This window comes from Diplotaxodon limnothrissa, linkage group LG8 (genome assembly GCF_057381915.1).
Source record: "Diplotaxodon limnothrissa isolate DT_005_m linkage group LG8, D_limnothrissa_male_GT1.1, whole genome shotgun sequence".
Classification (NCBI taxonomy): domain Eukaryota; kingdom Metazoa; phylum Chordata; class Actinopteri; order Cichliformes; family Cichlidae; genus Diplotaxodon; species Diplotaxodon limnothrissa.
Window position 1 is genome coordinate 27424998 of NC_140603.1, and position 21744 is coordinate 27446741.

General features: G+C 40.1%; 1 protein-coding gene across 1 annotated transcript in view; it reads right to left on the bottom strand.

Annotated features, from left to right (window-relative positions):
• Positions 1 to 21744, bottom strand: part of myo1d (myosin 1D) — a 132954-nt gene that overhangs the window by 33142 nt on the left and 78068 nt on the right. The window contains exons 17-21 of the mRNA XM_085361587.1: positions 20313 to 20536; positions 18928 to 19066; positions 17819 to 17923; positions 17507 to 17620; positions 7463 to 7617 (exon numbers count right to left, since the gene is read on the bottom strand). Of these exons, the coding sequence (XP_085217713.1) occupies positions 7463 to 7617; positions 17507 to 17620; positions 17819 to 17923; positions 18928 to 19066; positions 20313 to 20536 (737 nt within the window). The remainder of the gene's footprint in view (positions 1 to 7462; positions 7618 to 17506; positions 17621 to 17818; positions 17924 to 18927; positions 19067 to 20312; positions 20537 to 21744) is intronic.

The window sequence follows — 21744 nt, forward strand, 5'->3', positions numbered from 1 at the left end:
CCACCTGGAGCTTATCACCTATGAGAATTGAAGACGAGGATGAATAATTCATTACAAAGTTATTTTTACATTTTGTCTCTCAGTGAGGAAAAGTGCGAGTCAACATGGAAGCCTGAGATGTGGCACTGAGTGAGATATAAACTGCAACACATTTAAACAGAATACAGCACGAAGTAAATCTCATATTTATTATCAAGTCATGGTTTATTGTGCACATTTTAAAAGTGTGCAAGTCTCTTGTTCATGATGATGAGTTAACAAAGACCTCACCCTGTTAGGAGAAATGGTGTTCTTTAACATGGCCTGCAATTCATGGTGGGTCTGATATTGGAAGACAAAGCCAAAAAACAAGGGTTAGGGGGACATTTGTCTTCAAAGAAAAAGTTGTGCTTTACCAGTGCTGCTGGCACATTTCAAAACTGGTTTTTGTCAGTTTCAGTAAAGCTCAGCAAGCAGCCTGTGAGTGTTTCCAGCAGATTTGCTGTCTTTTGTGCAATCTACTGATGACCTCGCCAACCTGCTAGCAACTAAAGCAATCATAAGGAGGCTTGGAGGTCCTCATACCTCTTTACAACCACTAGCAGCTCCCACCAACCACTCATCAACCAATCATGGAATACACATTTATTTCCAGTGACTGGTGGTTACCAGATGGTTGCTGATTGGTCTTTAAACTTGTGTGACTGAGGTCTTAAGCAATACTAGTGAGAAAACGAGAATTACTGCCATACCTCTGCCATCTTTTTCTCTGTGCTGGTTAATGCTTTACCTTATACTTCACATATTTATTCTTAGACTCTAGTAGAGAAGCTTTGCATGAATCACAGTTCAAAATAATCCCTTCTCATCTTATACTGCTCCTTGGGGCAGTAGTTCAGTAGGTTTTTAGCTTACACAGATTATTTGTAGACACTATGACCTCATAATTTGAAACTTCTACCGTGTTTAATATAAACACTGACACAATATATAAGATAAAAAATAAGGACAAGCAAAATAAGTCCTCTTCAAAGACATTTTAGGGTAAAAAGACACTTGCAAACATTCAGCCGTTTCTTGTGGTGGCAGATAATCTTTACCTTTGGCATTTATTGCCAGCGGCAGAGCATTTCTGATATGCGTCTATTGACACCACACTGCAGACTGGTCCTAATGAAACCATAGTTTCTCTTTGCATTATTGATAGCTGGTCCTTTGATATATTCTTCGTGGGGTGAACAAGAAATAAGACTTCACAAACTAATGTACTGTGTTATGGTATATACAGTTTATGATATAGACCTGATTCCACCCTGTTACTATTAGAGGATGTATAGTAATCAGTGAGAGAGGCTGGAACATATATATGAGGTCTTTTGGGTTCTTTGACTCTGTCCTTGATTTTAATGTGTGACAGATGCAGCGTGTCTACTCCTATCCTAGCAGAGGATTTGTGGGTGTGCTGCAATCACTGCTGCATGGTGCGCATGTCAACACACACACACACAGGAGCACACACGCACACAAGGGAAAGACAGAGAAAAAAGGGGGTGGCTCTGTCTTGTCTAAATATAGGCCTCAACAGCAGCACAGCCTTAAATATTTCATTGCCTCTTCTCCAGAAATGAAGAGGGGGGGAGCCAGAGGAGGAAAAAGGAAAGATTGAGAAAGAGTCAGAGAGAGAGAGAGAGATGAGCAAGTGGAGGGGGGGCCTAAGGGGTTCAGGAGAGACTGAGATCAGGACAATAGGGATAGTCAAAAATAGGAAGAAGAAAGAAGAGCAAAAAAGGATACGCAGAGGAAGAAAGAAAGAAGAAAGGCTGGAGGCAAGGGAATCTAATCCCTCCTCCTCCTTTTTATGCAAAATAAGACTGAAATATTTTGGAATTTCTTCAGACAAGTGGTGCATCACGGCTGATAAGAGGAAGAGGGTTATCTTCTTATGTATGCGGAGTCGAAATCTCTGAATCACTCCAGCTTGAAGGAACTTGGTATTGATAAGTTTGTGCTTGACATTATGAAAAATACTTTCATTTCTCAGCAAAATAAATAAATAAATAAATAATAACAGAAAATATCAAACAGATTAATGTCAAGCAGATTTGCAAACTGTCAAAAAGAAATGGCACCACACGGAAACTCAAGTATCCGACTACAGCCATGACAGAAGAGGATTTATTCCCTTTGGCGGTGTCATTCTGTTTTGGCCTCGATGTCACTTTGAGGAGGATAAAGTGTTGCTTTGTTGCTGATTTAAGCTGCCCTTCTTCCAGTATGCTGTTATGGACACTGTGCAGCATGCTGAAGGAGAGATAAAGGTTAAAGCCGCATCTACAGGGAGCTGCAGCAGCAGGACACTGGATGCAGAAGATCCTACAGTACACAAGCATGAGCGCAATCGCATGTACACTGCTTCTCGGGAAATCCTCCACAAACACAACACACAAATCTACTAAGAACAAAGGCACAATCACGAACACGTACACATTATTTGCACATGCTGGTGTTCCCTTTGTTCTGTCACTGTTTCACAATGATGGATGAGCCTGAATGTGAAGCACATACAGGGTCATTACGCGAGGCCCACTGGAGGTTCTTAACAGCCCGACACCTACGGGGAAATGGGCTCCACAATGGAACAAGGTAACACCATCAAACGGCAATGATGAAGGACACACACACAGGCAACGCTGCAAACACATTAAACACCAAGATGAGCAGATGCAGGCACATCTGTCTGCAAGCAATACTATATGCACCGCCCTGTCTCTCTCTTACAACCACAGACACAATGAGACACAAACATGAACAGAGAACTCAATGCATGTAGCAGACTATACTGTAGACGGGTCAGGAATAATAATAATCAGTGTCAGTGACTTAAAAACACGCCTTATCAAAACATTAATGTATGGGTATATCAAATTAACGAAAAGGTCAGCTATCAACAAACTACATTGTGTCACTGGTTTGATCTTAAGCAGTCATTTAGCAGCTTACTGAGTTTATTTTAAGACTGAGTCATTTATTTTGGATTTGCATAGCTTAGACATTGACATCTTCTTCTACCATGAAAACGCAAAGTTCAACTCATGTGAAAATACTAAACACACTGCCAAGCAACTAAAAAACAAAAAAATTAAAAAAAAAACACTGTAATAGTTCACTCGACCCTCTTTAGTGCTGATGATGGCACACATACATTGTTTCAATAAGCTTATGCCAAGCTCATGTCACCATATTGATTTCCATCCAGAGTTGGATTCATTTTTCACTGAGATCTTGTATCGATGTTGGGAAAGTCAAACCGCTGCATAAAGCGGCACACATCCCACCGACGCTGATTGAAGTTGAGGTTTGCGGCGAGCGTCAAGATTATTTCTCACACTCAACACGCTTTCACTGAATCCTGGAATATTTCCATGTCGTTTCCAGCTCATTACGTATATTCGGGTAGTCTGCTGACCACAGTTTTGGGTACACAACATTGCTGAATCTTGTTGTGTCCCAACTGAATCTTGAGCAGATCAGATCAGCACCCACACTAGACACGATGGGTGCATCACTTCATGTGGTCTAAGGAGCTTGGAAAGAAAAGCGTCTGGACTTCTTTAAGTTTCTTTGAAGACGTTTCACCTCTTATCCGAGAAGCTTCATCAATTCTAAGAGCAACTGGTGGAGAGTCACAGATTTTAAGCCCTATGCGGGTGTCCCCAAGAGAGTAATGGACCCCCTATGGATCCTCTACCTAGTCACACGAGCCAAGGTGTGAAAACGGGTGTGGGTCACAATCAGCCAAGGTTTCAGGTGAACCCACTGTGAAGCCTAGCCCCACCTTACCATCCGATTTAAAGAAGTCCAGATCCTTTTCTTTCCAAAATCCTTAAACTACGATGACGTGGATGACTGATAAACTTCATGTACCTCTTTTCTGCACCACTGTGGAATAATTGAAATCTAGACTCAGACCACATGACCTTTAGCCAGTGCTTCAGTGTCCAATCTTTGTGCGCACTAGCAAACACAAGAAGAAGAAAAAAAGCTTCTGTTTTCTAGGTAAATAGAAGGAGCACTGGGAAGCAAAGCATACAGCAGACAGAGAGGTTGCAAAGGCAGAGGAAAAAGCTTATAGGGAGTTGTAGAAGCCGGGTTAAGACAGTATGTATTGTAGTATGAGACGAGCATCAGGGGTGATGTGTAACATCACAAGATGATAGTGAGACCCGCTATGATGTATGGTTTGGAAACTATAGTACTGACAAAAAGACAGGAGGTGGAGCTGGAGGTGGCAGAGGTGAAGAGGCTAAGAGTTTTGTTCAGACCAGAATGGACAAGATTATTAATGAGTATAGCAGAGGGACAGCTCAGGTTGAGCAGTTTAGAGACAAAGTTAGAGGGGCAAGGCTGGTGGCTGAGGTTTGGACATGTACAGAGGAGGAATAGTGACTAGACTGGACAAAGGATGTTGGAGATGGAGCTGCCAGGCAGGAGGAAAAGAGGAAGATAACAGAGAAGGATAGATGAAGTGAAAGAGGACATGCAGAGGGCTGGTCTGACAGAAGAGGTTGCTAGGGTAGGAAGAGATGGAGGCAGATGATCCATTGTGGTAACCCCTAAAGGGAGAAGCCAAAAGAAGCAAAAGAAGATATAGAAGAAGAGGCCGTTTTAGCAATCTCCTTAGTGGTTTTCTTTGCTTGATGCATCTTTTATCTGAATGCTGCAGCCAAGTCCCTGGGCAGCTGGTTTTGTCCGTTTAAAAAATAATCCCATATAGATGACTTTGTAATCTTTTCCATAACCAGCGAGTGTGTGCTGCTTGGATGAAAGAGGACTGTTCACACACCTCCCCTCAATAAATACGCCAGTTGTTGGACTGACGACTGGATGTGGATAAAATGTTTTATTTATATTTGAAGACATGATGAAATTTTCCCTAACTTCAATACGTAATACTGCAGGTGGAGCACAAAACAGCAATTATAGAAGAACTGCACGTTTAGACACACTCTGACTGTTTTTGTCCATTTTCTGATCCACACCACGTTTCACACAGCGAAGTTAAACTTTTTTATGCCGTCAATAAAAGATGGACCGATCACCTGCATGTCTGATGTCCACAGCTGTAGACTTTGGTGACACTATTGAGCTGAAAAAACAAATAAAAATCTATGATTACCAGTCAACTGAATTTAAATACACAATTTTTCCCAACTCCCACAACCCTGAACTGAATAAGCAGAAGAAGATGGATACATGGAATTTCTCCACTATATTTGTTTTAAGTTTAGAAGGTAAAAAAAAAAACTTTCTTTCTGGTGACACAAATTGAAAAGATTGAATAATAAAGATGCCCAGACTTAACTGGATGCCTGCTTCTAAAACAAGCTACAGTATATTTCTCACTGTGAAGAACAGATGGGAAATCGTTTTGTGTAACTTTATCAAAAAATTGTAACAAATAAATATAGATTTACTGAACTAAAGAAATTTTTATAACCTCATTCGGCTGCTCGATTATTTGCAAGGGGTCCCCACAGTGGATAGATCCACATATTTAATTTGGCCCAGATTTTATCTACAGTACACAATATCTTCAAAAGCTTTAGATTTTTAGTTTGAAAGGGCCTGAAGATCTCTGATGCCTGAGATCTTTCGGCCCTCAGGTGGCACTGCATTAAAAATATGCATGAGTATTCAAAGAAAAACCACTGCGTGGGCTCAGGAACACTTCCAGAACTCACAGTTCAGAGAATCAACCAAAAATGCAGGTTAAAGCTGTATTAAAGAAGTAGAAGCAATAAGTGAACACGATCCAAAAACACATCTTCTCTGGGCCAAAAGTCTTTTTCAAAAACATGGACATGCAACCTTTGGATTAAAGAGGAGCAGGTTTCTATCAAAGTTTACTAAAAAGCCAACATGTCTGATGGTATGGGGGTACATTATCTACAGGTTTTAAAGGAACGTGTGCTCCCATCCTGACGATGACTTGTTCAGGAAAGGCTTTGCATATTTAAGCAAAGCCTGCATTTAAGCAAACTACATACTGCATCTATTACAGCAGCATGGCTTCACAGTAGAAGAGTGTGGGTGCTTAACTGCCCTGTCTGCAGTCCACAATCCTCTCCAAAAATCCTTCAGCTGGTCCCCTCAGTTCCCAGATGTTTACAGGTTGTTATTAAAGAAGAGAAGATACTACAGTGATAAACTCGGTCCTCTCCCACGCTGCTGTCATCAAATTTGAAATGAGTCAATATTTTTCTTCATTTTAAACATTTGATATGTTTTCTATGTCCTCTGATGTGAATAAAAGTTGATTTATTAGATGAGCATTCTATTTTTATTTTCATTTTAAAGAACCCAACTTTTTCAGAACAGGGTTTGCATTTGCACAGTAGTTTCATTTCACATTAGTGTGTCGATCTTTACTGCGTTTGTCTTTTCCCTGCTCCCAGTCTCACTGTGAATGAACATCCTTGCATACAAGAGACAGGTGAAGCGAAATAACATTGAAATGGCGACATAAATCTAAAATAGCGTAGTTCTTCCTCAGTAATGTCAGCTCACTGGATCAGAGATTGCAGTTAAGTTAAAAAACTGAAGATTTACAAAAAAAGTGAAATATCTCATAACTGATAAGATTCCTCCATGTTACGTACGTTACATCTTTCCCTCAGCAATGCAATGATGCTGACGCGTGGCGTAGTGAACAGAGACCAACCGAGAATTAAACTGAACAGACTGGACAGCTGTCAGCAAGAACCAATCCAGCTTTTTAATCAGGATTAGCCTGATGTCCTATCAAAACATCTGATTGGCGCATCCATACTGACTTTTGTTCATTTCACATTTTTGACCTAAAGCGGACACAAAACCACGTAGAAACGAAACAATAGCTTTAGAAAGAATTAACAAACATTTTATCCCAATTATCCATCTGCCTTTCTCAGCTGAACAGGAAAACAACAAATGATGTACGAATTAATATCCTGTCCTGAAGCGTGCTCTGAGTCCTTATTAAGTGAACATTAGGGTTTAAGTGGGGACAGCTGCTGCTGCGTCGTCTAACTGCCTCATAATCCTGCAACCACAGGTCACATCAGCCAGTACCACACATATGAGCCAGTGTGACTGGATTTGACATAATGTTCTAGAAATTCAATTGAGCCAATTTTATTATTTTCTCAATTTAGGAAGCACATTGCTCCTGCAGCTATGCGGGAAATTACCTCAAATGAGAGCCGCACAAGGTTTAAGTGGGGACAATATGCTGATTATTAACTGGAAGCAGTTTTCTCTACACAGTAAATAGAAGAAATGAGCTACCTTCACCTCATGTCACCCACAAGTCTTTAAATCAGAACAGCTAACATTTTTCGGGACATTTTAACATATCATATTTAGGCACATAAACAGGTGACTCTGCTTTCACCAGTGCCTGTTGCCCTTCCTCTGACTACTACTTGTTTCCCTCACTGCTTACCTCTTGAAATGGCTAAGCAGGGTGCCAACTAGCTCCCCGATGCGGCTCTCATTGGCAGGCACCATACCCTGCAGGCACACCACGAGATCCCTGCTGTCCTTGGTGTGGAACACAACCAGCTGGTCCTTCCCGGGGGACACGCTCAGCCCTGTCACCTGAGATACACAAATAGAGAGAGAAAGGACTGAAACAGAAGATGGCAGCACTGCATGTACAAGGATGCCAGCTGCCGTTAAACCCTGAAGAAGAAGAAGCTGTGTCCCAGAATTCATAGCGCGGCCCTGCTCAGTTTCCAACAATGGCGGCAGCTAGTTAGTTTTAATATTACTCTTATTATTCTTTCTGGGTCACAAAATAAACGTTTAACATATTTTCAGGCGAGAATGTAGCTGTGTAAACTTCAAATATCTGCTCAGTTTATCAAGACACCACATATTTTCAAAAGCGCTCCGACGTTTTCGGAGACGTCTGTTACCCACCAGCTCGATAGCTAAGCGGGGTTTAAGGCTCGCTAGAGCCCATGAGAACACCGGACTCCCGGCAAATCGTTTTCAAACCCACCGCCGTCTTTCGCTACTCAGGTTAAACATGATATATAAGTCACTTAGATAACTTAAAAATGTTATTGTTTGGCTGTTATATTTTAGATAGCAAGGTGCAGACGGCTGAGTTTATTAAACTTCACCAAAACAATCTGCAAATTTCATTAAAATTTAATAAACTATCATCTTGCCTTTATTTTTAGTTAGCACATACCTTAAACACTTAAAGCTGTATGCTAATGATAGTTATATAAGAGCAGATGCTGCGGGTGCAATAAGCTGTACATTTTATGTCCAATGGATGCTTGAAATGATTAGTCGACTAATCGCAAAAATAATCAGTGACTAGTCGACTATCAAAATAATTGTTTGTTGCAGCCCTACTTTGATGGCCGCTTCCATCCATGATCTAAAACTGGTTTCTTGAACAGCAAGTTTAACCCACTCAAATCTGCCCATCAGTCACCAGATCTCAGTCCCAGAGAGTGTTTGAATGGGAGATTCGCATGGTGGATGTTTCGCCAACAAATCTGCAGAAACTGTGTGATGCCATCATATCAATATGAAGCAAACTGTCTGAGGAAGAGGCCAGTATATGTTAATGATCTTCTTCCGTTAGTCTTGTCTTTTTCCAATATGCACGTCTTTATCCTGTTAATTTCAACAGTGGGACAAGGCTGGGCATGTACTTTTATTCTTTAAACATTGTGTTTTCTTCATTTCAAAGGAAACTATTAGCCGCTCGATCTTCTAGCAGAAATTGTGTAGGCTAAACATACTTTCCCCCCTTACTTTTCATTTATGATAGGATTGTACAAAATATTGCTGCTTGTTCCTGTTTTTATGTGTCCCCGAAAAGGATGCATATACAGGGTATATGGTATATGGAAGAAAAGAAAAGAAATACTCTGTTTGAATCATGAAAAACCCCTTTTTGAATTTTCTCAGAATAAATAAGAAAAGATCATTACTATTACACTAAGGCAAATTGGTGATTTATCGACAAGATGTGATGAATTACTCGGACAAATATCAGTCAGTATCCGTCTCTGGTGTCAACTGGTGTACGGGATTTCTTCTGGTGGAGAACGTCATCAGCATCTAGAGTAATGCTTTATAGATTAGCCTCCCAAAGGGCCAGTCTAATTTTTCCAATTAGAGCCCCCCGAACTAAAGCAGCTGGGTTAAAAGGAGACTGTTTTTCAGCTGGATTGTCTGCTTCACAGGTCTACAAAGCTGCAGGAAGAATCCAATATATTTACAGACAAACACTTTTCAGGAGAAAAAAGAAGACCTGAGCTTCATTTCTCATTAACTTCCCATTACTTTTCCCTTTATCCTATATCCACCCTCTATTTAGCCTCGCTTTCCTTTGTCTCCTTTGTCATCTCCCCTAGGTTTTAGCCATTTTTCTTTGTCTTTCCAAGTTGAACTGAAGGCAGTGAATGTTGAGGAAATAGCCAGAGGGCAGCCAGTCAGCTACACTAATAACCATCACCAGAGAGCAATGCCGAGACAAACTCCCCATCACAGGCAGACAAGCAGAGACAGGTTTTGACCGGCGGCAAATCAACCAGCTAGCTTATTTAGCCTCAACATGATGCCCGTGATTTCAGAAACAAACACTTCACGTAATCACCGTGAATTAAAGCCTAAAGCCATGCCTCTCTGTATAGCAATCCACCCACAGTTAATTACAAAGAGCCGATTACATTTACATTTATATTAAAGGCTTAATTGATTGGAACGACAGTCTGTGTTCTAATGAGTTGGGTAATGATACATTCAGATTCGCTTCCTTGTCTCATTTTTTTCTCTGTCTTGATTCCCCCAAATCAGTTTAACCAGAATATGGAATCTGTTAGAGCCATTCATCATCTGCCCCGCCATCTGCTCAATGACTCGTCTGTCATCCCGTTACATATTTAACAAAACTTGGAGATGTGGACATATTTTAGTCCTGCCCTCCAATTTGGGCGCTACACGCTCTGGATCTGCATTGACGATTACACTGTAGGATTTTCAGTGCAGTTGTTATGTAGACTACACGACTGTACAACTTTTGAGCCTTTTTAAAGATGTGATGAATCCCAGTTATTTCATAATATTTCATGTTCTCCTCTTTGTTGTCTTGTTTGTTAATAATAACCGATTATCTTTAGGATATGGAATATTGCAAGAAATGTGAAACTGTGAGTGGAACCTTCACTCTTACACTTCATGTTATAGATGTTTCAATAGTTAATCAATTAAAAGTAAATATGAACACCTTCCTAGATTTATTATCTTCCAAAAATTTTCTGAAAACTTGAGATATATATATAGATATATATATATATATCTATATAGATATAGATATAGATATAGATATATATATATATATATATATATATATATATATATATATATATATATATATATATATATATGGACCACGGATGTCAAGAGGACAAAATGTGAACAGCAGGTTTTCCCAGTTTATTCTTTGGGGATCAAATAATTGGTTATATAACACATCCCAGAAGCCCAATTACGATGGAAAGGGTGGGTGCTCTGTGATTAAATGAATATAATAACTTAAGCTCCATAGCCATCCATGTTGCAAAAATGCAAGGGCATTCAAGCTGCAGATGCACAAATTTACAGTATTATTACAATTTATTTTTCATCATATCCTGATCTTGGGAGTGCATAAGCTGGCACTTCTTGTGTTCAATGCTTTTGAGTTATTGGAGACAACTGGTCAAGAAAAACACCACGCACTACACAGCCCTATGTAGACTATTGAACTGAGTGTGTAAATAAAGTATATGTGGTCACACTGCAGCTCTAGTTTGTGTTTGGTTGAGAGGTATGAGGAGAGCGGGAGCTCACTGCAAAGAAGGGAGGGAACGAGCGCACATACAGGAGGCCGATTTGTGCACATGCCTGAATGACACCAGACATCAGCTGATCTGCCCTGCCGCTCGGTATCCATGACAACACCGTCTCCTGGGAAGTTGGCATGACAACAACGGCGGGAGAGAGAAGAGAGAGGGGAAAGTCAGCACTAGATAGGAAATGGGGGGGAGGAAGAAGACGAGGTAAAAAAAGAATGAAAAAAAAAAAGACAAAAAAAAAGAGATTGCGAACAGAAGCAACGCGAGCCACCGATTCAGAATCGGTATTTCACCCCTTTCTTCAACGTTATTTTGTTTAATTTCAATGAACGATAACAAGCCAATGATCTCACAGCATTAATTGGCATATAAATCCTCTGGCAGACAGTTGTTGGCTCTTCACTACAGTTTTGGCCATCTATCAGCCCAGCCCCACTTTTAGCTGCCCTGCAGGAGCAGCAGTAAATACACAGAATAGGGCAGCCAAGGGGATGCTGTGGTGTTAGCCTATCACTGCTAATCAACAATGAGCTAACTGCTCTCCCCTCTGTTTGACCTTGTCTGATCAATAGCACCAAGTCACGCTGCTGTGGCTGTCTGCCCACATCTCTATCCGCTCCTCCTCACCCACCTTTCCTTCAGCTCTTGCACTTTTTCACCTTCACCAATTCACTCACCCTTGCAGTCTGACATTTATTACATAAAGGTCTTGTATGTTATGTACACACTGGGACAGTGATGTAACGATTAAAAAAAAAAAGATGAATGAAAGTTCGACACCTAAAGACCGTGTTATGTGTTTGTGCATTTATTGGTTTAGAGCAAGATGTTTTTATTTAAATTTGCTTCTATCTCCACTTAAAGGCAGTTTCTTTGTGCACATGTGGACCTTCAGTTGCTGCCATTTTTAGATCACACCATGGAAATTCTGTTCTGATCACTTGCATTTGTGCATCAGTGATGTGTTAAATCTCCTATTCTGTGCAGAAATGTCCATCCTGCAACTTCAATTTCAGTTTGAAGAGGACAAAATTACAGGAAGCCAGTTGCAGGTGGTGAAGAAAAATCTCCTGTCTCTTCAGTGTGCTGTGAGAGGGCACACAATGTCAATTTGTACAGTGTGACCCTGGGCTGGGAATTCAGGCAGCACAAAGCTGTAAATGTTGGAAAAATAAATGAGAACCATGCGTCTGGTTGCATCACCATGAACTCTGCACTTTCCTCCCCTGAAAATTGCTGTGTGGTCCCTGTGTTGTTGCCTGATAACCCAGCGCTCATCAGCAGTGATACAGAAGATGATGTTTGCTCTCAGGAAAATTTAAAGTCAATGAAGAAATTGATGCGGTGTACGTACAAGCACTTGTAACGTGTCTGCAGGAAAGAGATGATTTTGAACAGGTGGTCAGCCGAATTTAAATGAAGTCTGGACTTTTTATAAGCACAGTTGTGGATCTTTTACAATAAAAGCGTACCTCTTATTGTACAGACACTAATTTGTGAATGCCGATGACTTCATTAAAAAGCTTGGCACTGTAATCATTTCCAGTAAACAGCCGTCTATTGGGGGTATTTACAAAAGAGCCCAACCTAATAACAAAAATGCACAATATTACTGAATGTACGATTTCAGAACACCACTAATTTTTTATATTTTAGATCAAATCTGAAAAAAGACGAGCTGTCAGAATGTCTCTGTCCTCACGTTTCCCTCCAAATACAGTTTGCATGTAGAGCTCTGCGTATACTGAACTACTCCCATTGTGTTACTGTCAATGTTTGAATGCTACAAACCATTCCCTGTGCACTGATGGCTCTCTGTATGCCTCGTACATCAATTCAGGATGTGCATATGCATATGTGTGTGTCACTCTCTCTGAATGAACAATAACTAAAAATCCCCTTAACTCATGCTGCTCTCTCTGTCTGCCACCATCTGTCTCAACTCAATCTCCCAATTTCACTTCCAGATGCAGCGATGCCGGATTTGGGTGTCCATCTACAAGCTCTCTAATTCCCACTTGTCACTTTGTCAGATTCAATGCTGGGGTTTCTTGTCATAGCTGTCAGTGCACAGCAGCCTCATATCTCACTCATTTCTTCCACACGACAGGGGCGTATGTGCCTTGGAGATTAATGCGTTACACCTTCACTTTCTATATCATTTTTGCCTCGCCTCGAAGGTCAGAGGTGCAAAAGCAGAGCACAAGCAACGTTTGTGCCATTTTACCGCAGCAGAGCACTTGATGGCCAAAACGGAAATGCCAAAAGTTTGTGTAACATGTTCATTAAAGTTTAAAAGAAAGAAATTCTACTTTCAAATATATAATATATAGTTTATACATGCTCTGTGAGATTGAACTTTTATATCTCAAGAGTTTCACCTGAGTGGTGGTCGGCCTGTTATCGTAGTAAAAACACCTGAACTACTGTGCAAGTATAATTGACACCCACATGAGCAGTAATATAAAGTTTTAGCTCTCTGTTCATTCGTTTAAATAAAGACTGCTGTTGTAAGCCCAGCGTAAGTGGCCAGAGATGCTGCGGTCAAGTGGTCAGACTTTTTTTCTAGGACTGCGATGGCACCCAGAGCTTAAATTTATCTCAGGGATAGTCCAGCAGTTATTTTGGAGCATGCTTGTATTAGCGACAGCCAGGTTTGATAATATCAGTAAAATCATGACCATCATTATTTTACCTGATCGACTTCCAAAAGCAGACATTCCTCAACTAATGAGGAATGCCAAATATCTCATTTGCTATGAAGTGAACACAAATTAAACTAAACAGCTGGAGGCTTTGGACATTAAATGACAGATTTTAAACATGAAGACGAAACAGTGAGAGATGTTAAAATGAGAAGTGTGCAGCTTAGAAACTGCTAGGGTCAGCATAAACACCAAGTTAATGCACAGCTTGTCAAGAACCCCAAATGCAAAAATGCACACGGCTAATCTAACTTGCAGCAAGAAAGCAAATACGCCAACTTTTGAGCATGCCAGTTACGGGCAGAGACTAGGGGTAGTATAATAATCAGTTTAGAAGCTTACAAGGACAAACTGAAACAGGATCAAATCATCTACTGACCTTATAATAATAAGCTGTTATAACAATAGCAGCAGTTAACCTTAAATGATGCTAGTTTTGGCTGTAATAAATGGCAGCATGAATCATACAGGACACATTTACCATGGAAACAGCCTCCTGTGCTACGTGCATGCAGCAGCATTAATGAACCTATCACAGTGAGAACGTGAATTAAAACCAGCCAACTGCAAAGCTGAATGAGAATTTTTGCATATTGACACATTGCCAGAGGATAACAGGCTGGTGGGAAATCAATACTGTCACCTTTGCTACAGATTCAGGAAGCCACTCACACTGCTTCCTCTTTCTGTTTGTTGTTTGCTGGTTCTAACATACAGCAGGACATCAGTTAGGAGGGTTCGTGGTGGATGCTTCACCAGCAGTGTTGGTCAAGTTACTTGAAAAAAGTAATCAGTAACTAATTACTGATTATTTCCCCCAAAAAGTAATCCTGCTACTTTACTGATTACTTATTTTCAAAAGTAATTAATTACTTAGTTACTTTTTAAAAACACGATTTACAACCTGAATAGGTAATAAAGCCCTATTCTACTTTTTCTGCATAATCCATCATACAAAATGTAATCAAATGGAAAAGTCTCTTTTTTTTAAACTTGTTTTATCAGTTTTAATCTTTTAACTTTATTCATCAAGCAAAAATTAAATTATATGCACCATTCTCTGACTTGAAGAAATTAGTTTAACATTTAAACCTATTTTCTGCACATTCCAGCACATACAATAAAATATTTTTTGTGTTTACACTCACTCTTTCAAATAGATGCAAGTAAAACACAGCAGAAAATAAATAAAATCAAAGACTCAGCGGTCCTGTTGCTCTATTTTCACCTGCATAGCAAGCGGAGGTTTGCCCTGGTGCAGGTGTGCTGCAGCGGTCAGTTGAAGAATCCGCACACTCGGGGTTTGCTCGGAAGTTCAGGGGTTTTTTCGCTGTAAAAAGAAGTTTTCTTCCCACGCAGTGAACAGCGGACGCTAATGTTTTTGTCACTTTTTACGGAATCAAACTCAAAGTAAGGTCAGTACTTCCACGCTTTAAACGCTGCACGCTCATGCTCTCTCCTGCACTCGATATATGATCCATTGTTGATCTGCACACAGCTGTTGTCACGAACGTCGCACTCGCTTACGTCATTGTCATGAGACACTCGCAAAAAATCACGGTTTTAGTAACGCAGTAACGCAGCGTGCTTACGGGAAAGTAACAGTAATCTAATTACCTTTTTGCAATAGTAATCCCTTACTTTACTCGTTACTTGAAAAAAGTAATCAGATTACATCTCTGTTCACGAGCCACCAATTTTATATTCATGTTTGTCCACACTCATGTGAAACTTTAAAAGGAAATTAATTTAAAAAAAGAATCAAATAAAATGTTTTGCCAAGAAATATCTACTTCAGAAGATAAACTTGGGGATGTTGCTACAATGATTTGTAAAACTTGGATTATTGACACACATCTTCAACTTGCCAACCCAGTAGATCGATATAACAATCACCACTTCAAAGCGGGGATGCTAGATTCATAACACCAATTCAATACACATGGTCACAATCTCACCTCCTGTTTCTCAGATAAGATTCTGATTTATGTGAGGAGATGTGTTTTTGCAGATTCAGATGAACTCGAAGAAATTCCCTAAAGACCTGACCGAAAGTTTAAAAGGATGGGATTTTTGCACGTACAACTGATGGAATTTGCTTGCCCAATAGTTAAAAATATATCATTTAAACTAATTTAAATGATCATTTTAAGCCAATTAGTCTGAGCAAATGTTTCTAATATTCGTACCATTGTACAGCATGTTGACAGACCAAGCAGTTAATCAACTGAAAAAAAATATCTAAGACTCTTTAATTACAGGAAACCTTCTGAGCAGCACTCCTTTACTAAATACTAAACATAAAGTTTAAAACTAATGTACAGCATGAGAAGAATGATTCAAATTCCTGCTTTCATAATTACACCAGGCAATTCATACTTCTTATTCCACAGAAGCAGGTTTTCAATTTCCAATATATGATTTCAGTTAAATGTAGTAAACAATTTAACTTGGCCATAAGTAGGTCATATTAAATTCTGCAGTAAATTGGGAGTTTAAATTGGTGCTATACAGATACATGGCTGGGGTTCAGCAATAAATAAATTCATGCCTTATCATATGAACCCTCACGCACTCACTGTCATTCGGTCTAATATCTGTTTGATATTGATCAGAGAAAGGGTGTTTAGATCCACCTATCTATCGTCTGGAGCTGGTATCACAAAGCTACAGAAAGCTAGGACTCAGATCAGCAAGTTTAGTCATTACTATCCAAAGTACAGTAGAGCTAGAAGAAAACAATGGATGGAGTATGTAAAACTTAGAAACACTCATATGGAAAAACACATTAGCACAACAGTGAGCAGTGTCGCATAAAATCTCAACAAACTGCAGCATAGCCTGGATGCTGTGGCTTTGTACCTTAGCAGGGCTCAGCTTCAGGATAGTTTCTGAACAAACAATAACAATAACAATTCATATACCACAAGTATAAGACATGATAACCTCCTTTTCTCAAGTGCCAGTCTTTTTTTTTTTTATTCTTTTTTAGTGTTTTATGAACATTTCTTAAATAAGATATAATGTAAAGGATTCTGAGCATTGGTTGCAAATGTCTACAAAGAGTTTAGAGTAATTCCAGTGGACAAATTGGCTGGTTGGAAAGTAAATGGACAGTTTTACGAGGGGAATTCTGAAAGGCCTGAAGCAGTATTTTAAAAGGAAAAGGCTTAGCATAAATAAGTTTTTTATATTTATTTCACCACTATGATAAAACCCCTTACTTTGCATTTGTGTAAGAATACATAGCTGTGAGTAGCTGCTACTCACAGCTAACTATTTCTATGTGAAATGTTATTTGTTTTACTGTTACAGTTTTTAATTACAAAACTTTAAAGTTTAAATCAACAAACTTATTTATGCATATTCTATGAATTTCTATTTAATTTATGATGTTTCAGGTAGAGACGACTCAAGTGTCTCATTCTGACCCACACCTGCGACACTAACAACAAATTCGATGTAAATATGAATTTACATCGAGAACACTTTATGTTACATTTCACTAGCTGGGACCACATCCTTGGTAACGATGGGCGATGAGGAAATGTGAACTGGTGCTGTGGTTTGGGGGAAGGCCTCGAAGGGGACTGGCAACGGCTCCCGGGCCGGGCAGATCCCCATGTACTAACGAGAAGTGAATGAAGGAAAGGAAGAGAGGAGAAGAGAGAGAAAATTGGGGGAAGGGTGGGGCATGAAAATGAGAACAGCAGGTATTGGTGAAGGGGGGCTTTTATAGCCTGAGTCCGGAGGGGGCGTGAAGGAGGAGTGGTCCTGCTCCTGAAATTAAGATGATATCTCCACTAAGCAGATAAGCAGCATGTAACCCCTGAACTACAGGGTCTGTTACAGCAGTATCTATAGAGCTGATTTTGTCTGTTTACAGTAAAAGAAGCGTTAAAACAAAGAGTGTCATACGTTGTAGAGGGGGATGCTCTTCATGGGTTTGTACTGCTTCAGGGGGTCCATCTTGTACAGGTGGCGGTCAGTGATGAGCACAGCCCGGTTCTCCGACTTGTGGAAACGGTTGATCTGGGAAACACAAAGCTCCTCATTAGTGACACCACGGGATACAGTAGGTGCACACAAACACGGTGACATTTACACACCCTGCAGGGAAATGTTGTGAGCCATCAGCAGCTGGGTTTATGTCTTTGTACACACAGACACGTGTTGTGAGTGTGTGCACATGTGGTAAAGTCATGGATATCTGCTCTGAAAAGCTTTTACCTTGCGTACGTTGCAGGAGAACAGGACTCTCATGAATTTGTCTTTCCGCTGCAGATCGCTTGAGACCAGTGTGAACGATGCTGCTGTGTCAGGGCTGTCTCGCTTCTGTCAGACACACACCACAAGAAACTTATCAAAATATTCCAGTTTAACTCGAATTAATTCACAACCTGCCCAAGTTAAGATGAGCTTATAAATATCCTATTTATGCATGCATTTTTATTGGTTTAATGAATGTATTATCTCACAATGAAAATGTTTTCATTGCAGGAGTTTTAAATGAATAAATTGTTTGAATCATATATAATTAACCTAAAGACAGCCACAACATCCACTGACAAAAAACCCTGGCTTAATTGGGTACATTCCTTCAGTCCAGTATTCACACTCTATGGTAATTACTATTTACTGGGAAAACAGCTGAGCCAACATTACATTGTTAAGATGCTTATCTTCTTATGTCTTCTAATGTCCACCGGGTGTAATTGAGGTCTGTAAAATAAATGCGAGGTGTAAAACTGCTTCCCTTCTTTTTAGGCTTATTTTCCATTCATATCACACTGTTTGTTTCTTGTCTTGCTTGATACTTTCTTTAATAAATCTGCTCAAAGAATGAGACTAAACACTTTTCCTTTGTTTTTAACTGGAAGGTTTCTCTATAGAGTGCATATAAAAGTTAGACAAGGCCACCATATCATCACTTATTGGTTCGTGGTCTACAACTTTGAAACTTTGAAATGAAATAGGATGTCATGAGCGATGATCAGACTGATTAATGCCTGAATCCAAAAGAAAATAAACCAGGGTTTTAAGTTTGGATGCAGGCAGTATTATTAAACATTGTCTGATTGAAGAGTCAGCAAACAATGAATGAATTAAATCACATGTTTAATACCAGCAGGGTACTCTATTTTTCAGCATTTTATGCTACAAACTGCACAGCATTGAGGTTCAATAACTACGTCTGATCTGGATTTCAGCCACAGAGAAACAGCAGCTGATGCAAGCTGCAGGAGACAAAGCCTGCATGAACAAAGCTAGCATGGCCAATTTCACTCTGTAAAATATGTCTTTTTCATGACTGGACTCATGCTACCCCTCCTACTCACCAGATAGTTTCCTTCCCAGGCCCGTTGCAGCCCCAAATCAGCCCTCTGGCCCTTCAGGGCCTCCAGGCCGGCTACCTTGGCCCTCACCTGCAGGGTCTCCTCTGGAGATAAGCCTTTGATCAGTGTCCATGCCCACCACCTGGAGATAAACGCATCCAAAAACACACACACACAGAGCAAACTTAGAACGGAGGAAAATCGAACTTTCTATATAAAGGATGCTGCACAGAGCCTTGTTACTGTAGTCGGGTCAGTGGGGTGTTGCAGCAGGACTGCAGTCGACCCCGTCTTCACTGTACTGTATTTACTGACAGCCAACATAATTCTCTAGGAGGGTTATTTTCTCACTGTGTCCGGCTTCAAATAGAAAAAAGGCAAACAGACAATGGGATGAAAGGAAGTGATGAGCCTTTGATGGAGAAAGAAAAATCAATGCCCAGTGTGAGCCCAAGGCAGAAGGAAACATGTGTAAGTTGCTTCAAAAAGACTCATCTGGATGTAAAATAACACTGGAGGGCATGTGTTGTCTCCTGTGGTTGGAGTCAGATTTACTTTTAGTTCAGCCAATTTAGGAAAGCGATTTTCTTCAAAAGAGAACAATTTAAAAACATTTTGTTTGAATAAGGTTCAGCTTCTGTTTCTGTTCTGAACGTATAATACAACAACAGTTGGTCATCATTAAAAGCTGATATTTGCTTCTACAAGTTTAACAGTTCATTTACTCTTTTAAACTTTAATTTCGTCCTGTGGTTTGTTTCTTTTCACAGAGAAAACAAAGAAAGCAAACTTAAAGTGAACCATAAGCCTTATAAGAATGTTCTGTCTGCCTGTTGGCTAGATGTGTTCGGGGCAGGAGCAACAAAAGTCAATACAGGAAGAAGGTGCTGTATTCAGAAATAGTGGATAACAAGGAGAATTTACTCCTAACATTCATATTTGTTTATGGTGAGAATGTGATCCCACCTCGATCTGCCACACGGACGCTGCAAGTCTGAGCTAAAGATCTCTCAATAGCCACGTATGCTTTGAATTCTGGGAGTACACAAACTCTAAAATAAATGTTAGGTGTGCAGATTAAACAAAACTGTACCAACTAGCTATAAAATTAACCAAGCCCTCACCTATATCCTCTACTTATAAACCCAGCCCTAGACACATTTGGCCAACAAGCAGGTTAAATGCTCTCACATGGTTTACAAAGATGGATTCTGGTTTGCTTGTAGTTTTTTCTTTGCGAAAACAAAACAACAGGGAAAAGTTACAACTCTGCAGTCTAATCAATTATTCCAGACTAGCATAAACCAATTATAGGAGTAGAAACACACTTACATACATGATGGGCCTGTTTAAAAATCTATCTCGGCAGATGTTTTCTTGTGGAGTACCTGCTATGGATGCTCTTGAGCGCCTCTTCAAACCTGCGCAGAACCTTGGGGGGCGTGGGCCACTTCACGTGCCTGCCATGATCCTTCATGGATCGCACGTTTTTGAAGCGACGGTTGACCTCACGGATGTAAGACTTGACCTTGTAGCGTCGGTAGGCCTGCAGGATGGTGAGGGCAGCTCGCATGCGTCTGTACCGCATTCTGGCTATAGTTCCTCTCCACACCTGAAGACAAGGGTTCACATAAAGAATACATAGATATAATTTTATTGCAATTACAGTACAGATCTCCACATAGAAAGTACTTTTAAATGCTTTATGGCAATCCTCACTCTGGGTTTTATGGCTTATTATTGCCTCTCTTTCTGCTCATAATGCAAAATGATATTTTGATAACTTTGCAAGGAAACTCCATCATTTGGGATGACAGGCCAAGTCTGCCTTTCATAGAAAATCCAATCCATCTCTATAGTGAGCTAATAAAAACCTTCACATCTGATTTAAAACTACATACTGTATGTTACAAACATAGTCTGGCTGAAACTGCTGTAAAAATGAAGGAATTCTTCACAGTAGTGTAACAGTGGGCTGTTTTTATGGCTGAGTGGTGTGGATTCCTGTGTTTGGCTGAGAACAGTGTAAAGGTTTAACTAGCAATGGGCCAGACACTCCAGCATCGATTAACCAGTTGTAGCCAGAGCTTATCTGCAGAGTACTAGTTAAAATGTTCAATACAGCAGCATTTTTGTAACCATGGTTTAAAGGAGCAATGGAATAGGGACAAAATGAACTTCTACATAAACAAGAACCTGAATTCAGGATGCGTGGCTGTAGCTGCACATTTTAAAGTGATAAACTGTTTATGGAGACTACGGCGCAAACACTGAAATTACTCTGCATTACCAACCACACTTTAAGCCACACCTTTTCACACTGTTTTTCGAATATGTAAACTAAACCAACAAATGTAAAGTAATACTGTGATGTATTTTGATTTATTTCTGTATAGTGTGAGTGCAATCCCAAAAGTAAGGTTTCCAAAGCGGTGGGGATGTAGAGAAACTGTTCATACGGCTGTTCGTCACACTGTTGTGATTGGTGCTTCCTCCACTCTCAAACAAGCATGCTCGGCTTCACTTGGATGCTTGTTTGGGCTTGGCAGACGTTGAAAATGGAGCTCCCGTTTTCAAGGGCGAAATGTGCGCAGTTATTCGATTTTTGAACGCAAAAGGCGTTAAACTGTTTTGTAAGTGGTGTAGAGAGTTTACAGCAGTACGAAGAGGTAAAAGATGAGGTTCAACGCTTCCTGAAGGACATGGCGGCGAGCTGGTACGACATGGGCATTGTAAAACTGGAACAGCGCCTACAAATATGCATCAACTGACATGATGATTATGTAGAAAAAGAAATAATTCAACCTTTAAAATGATGTA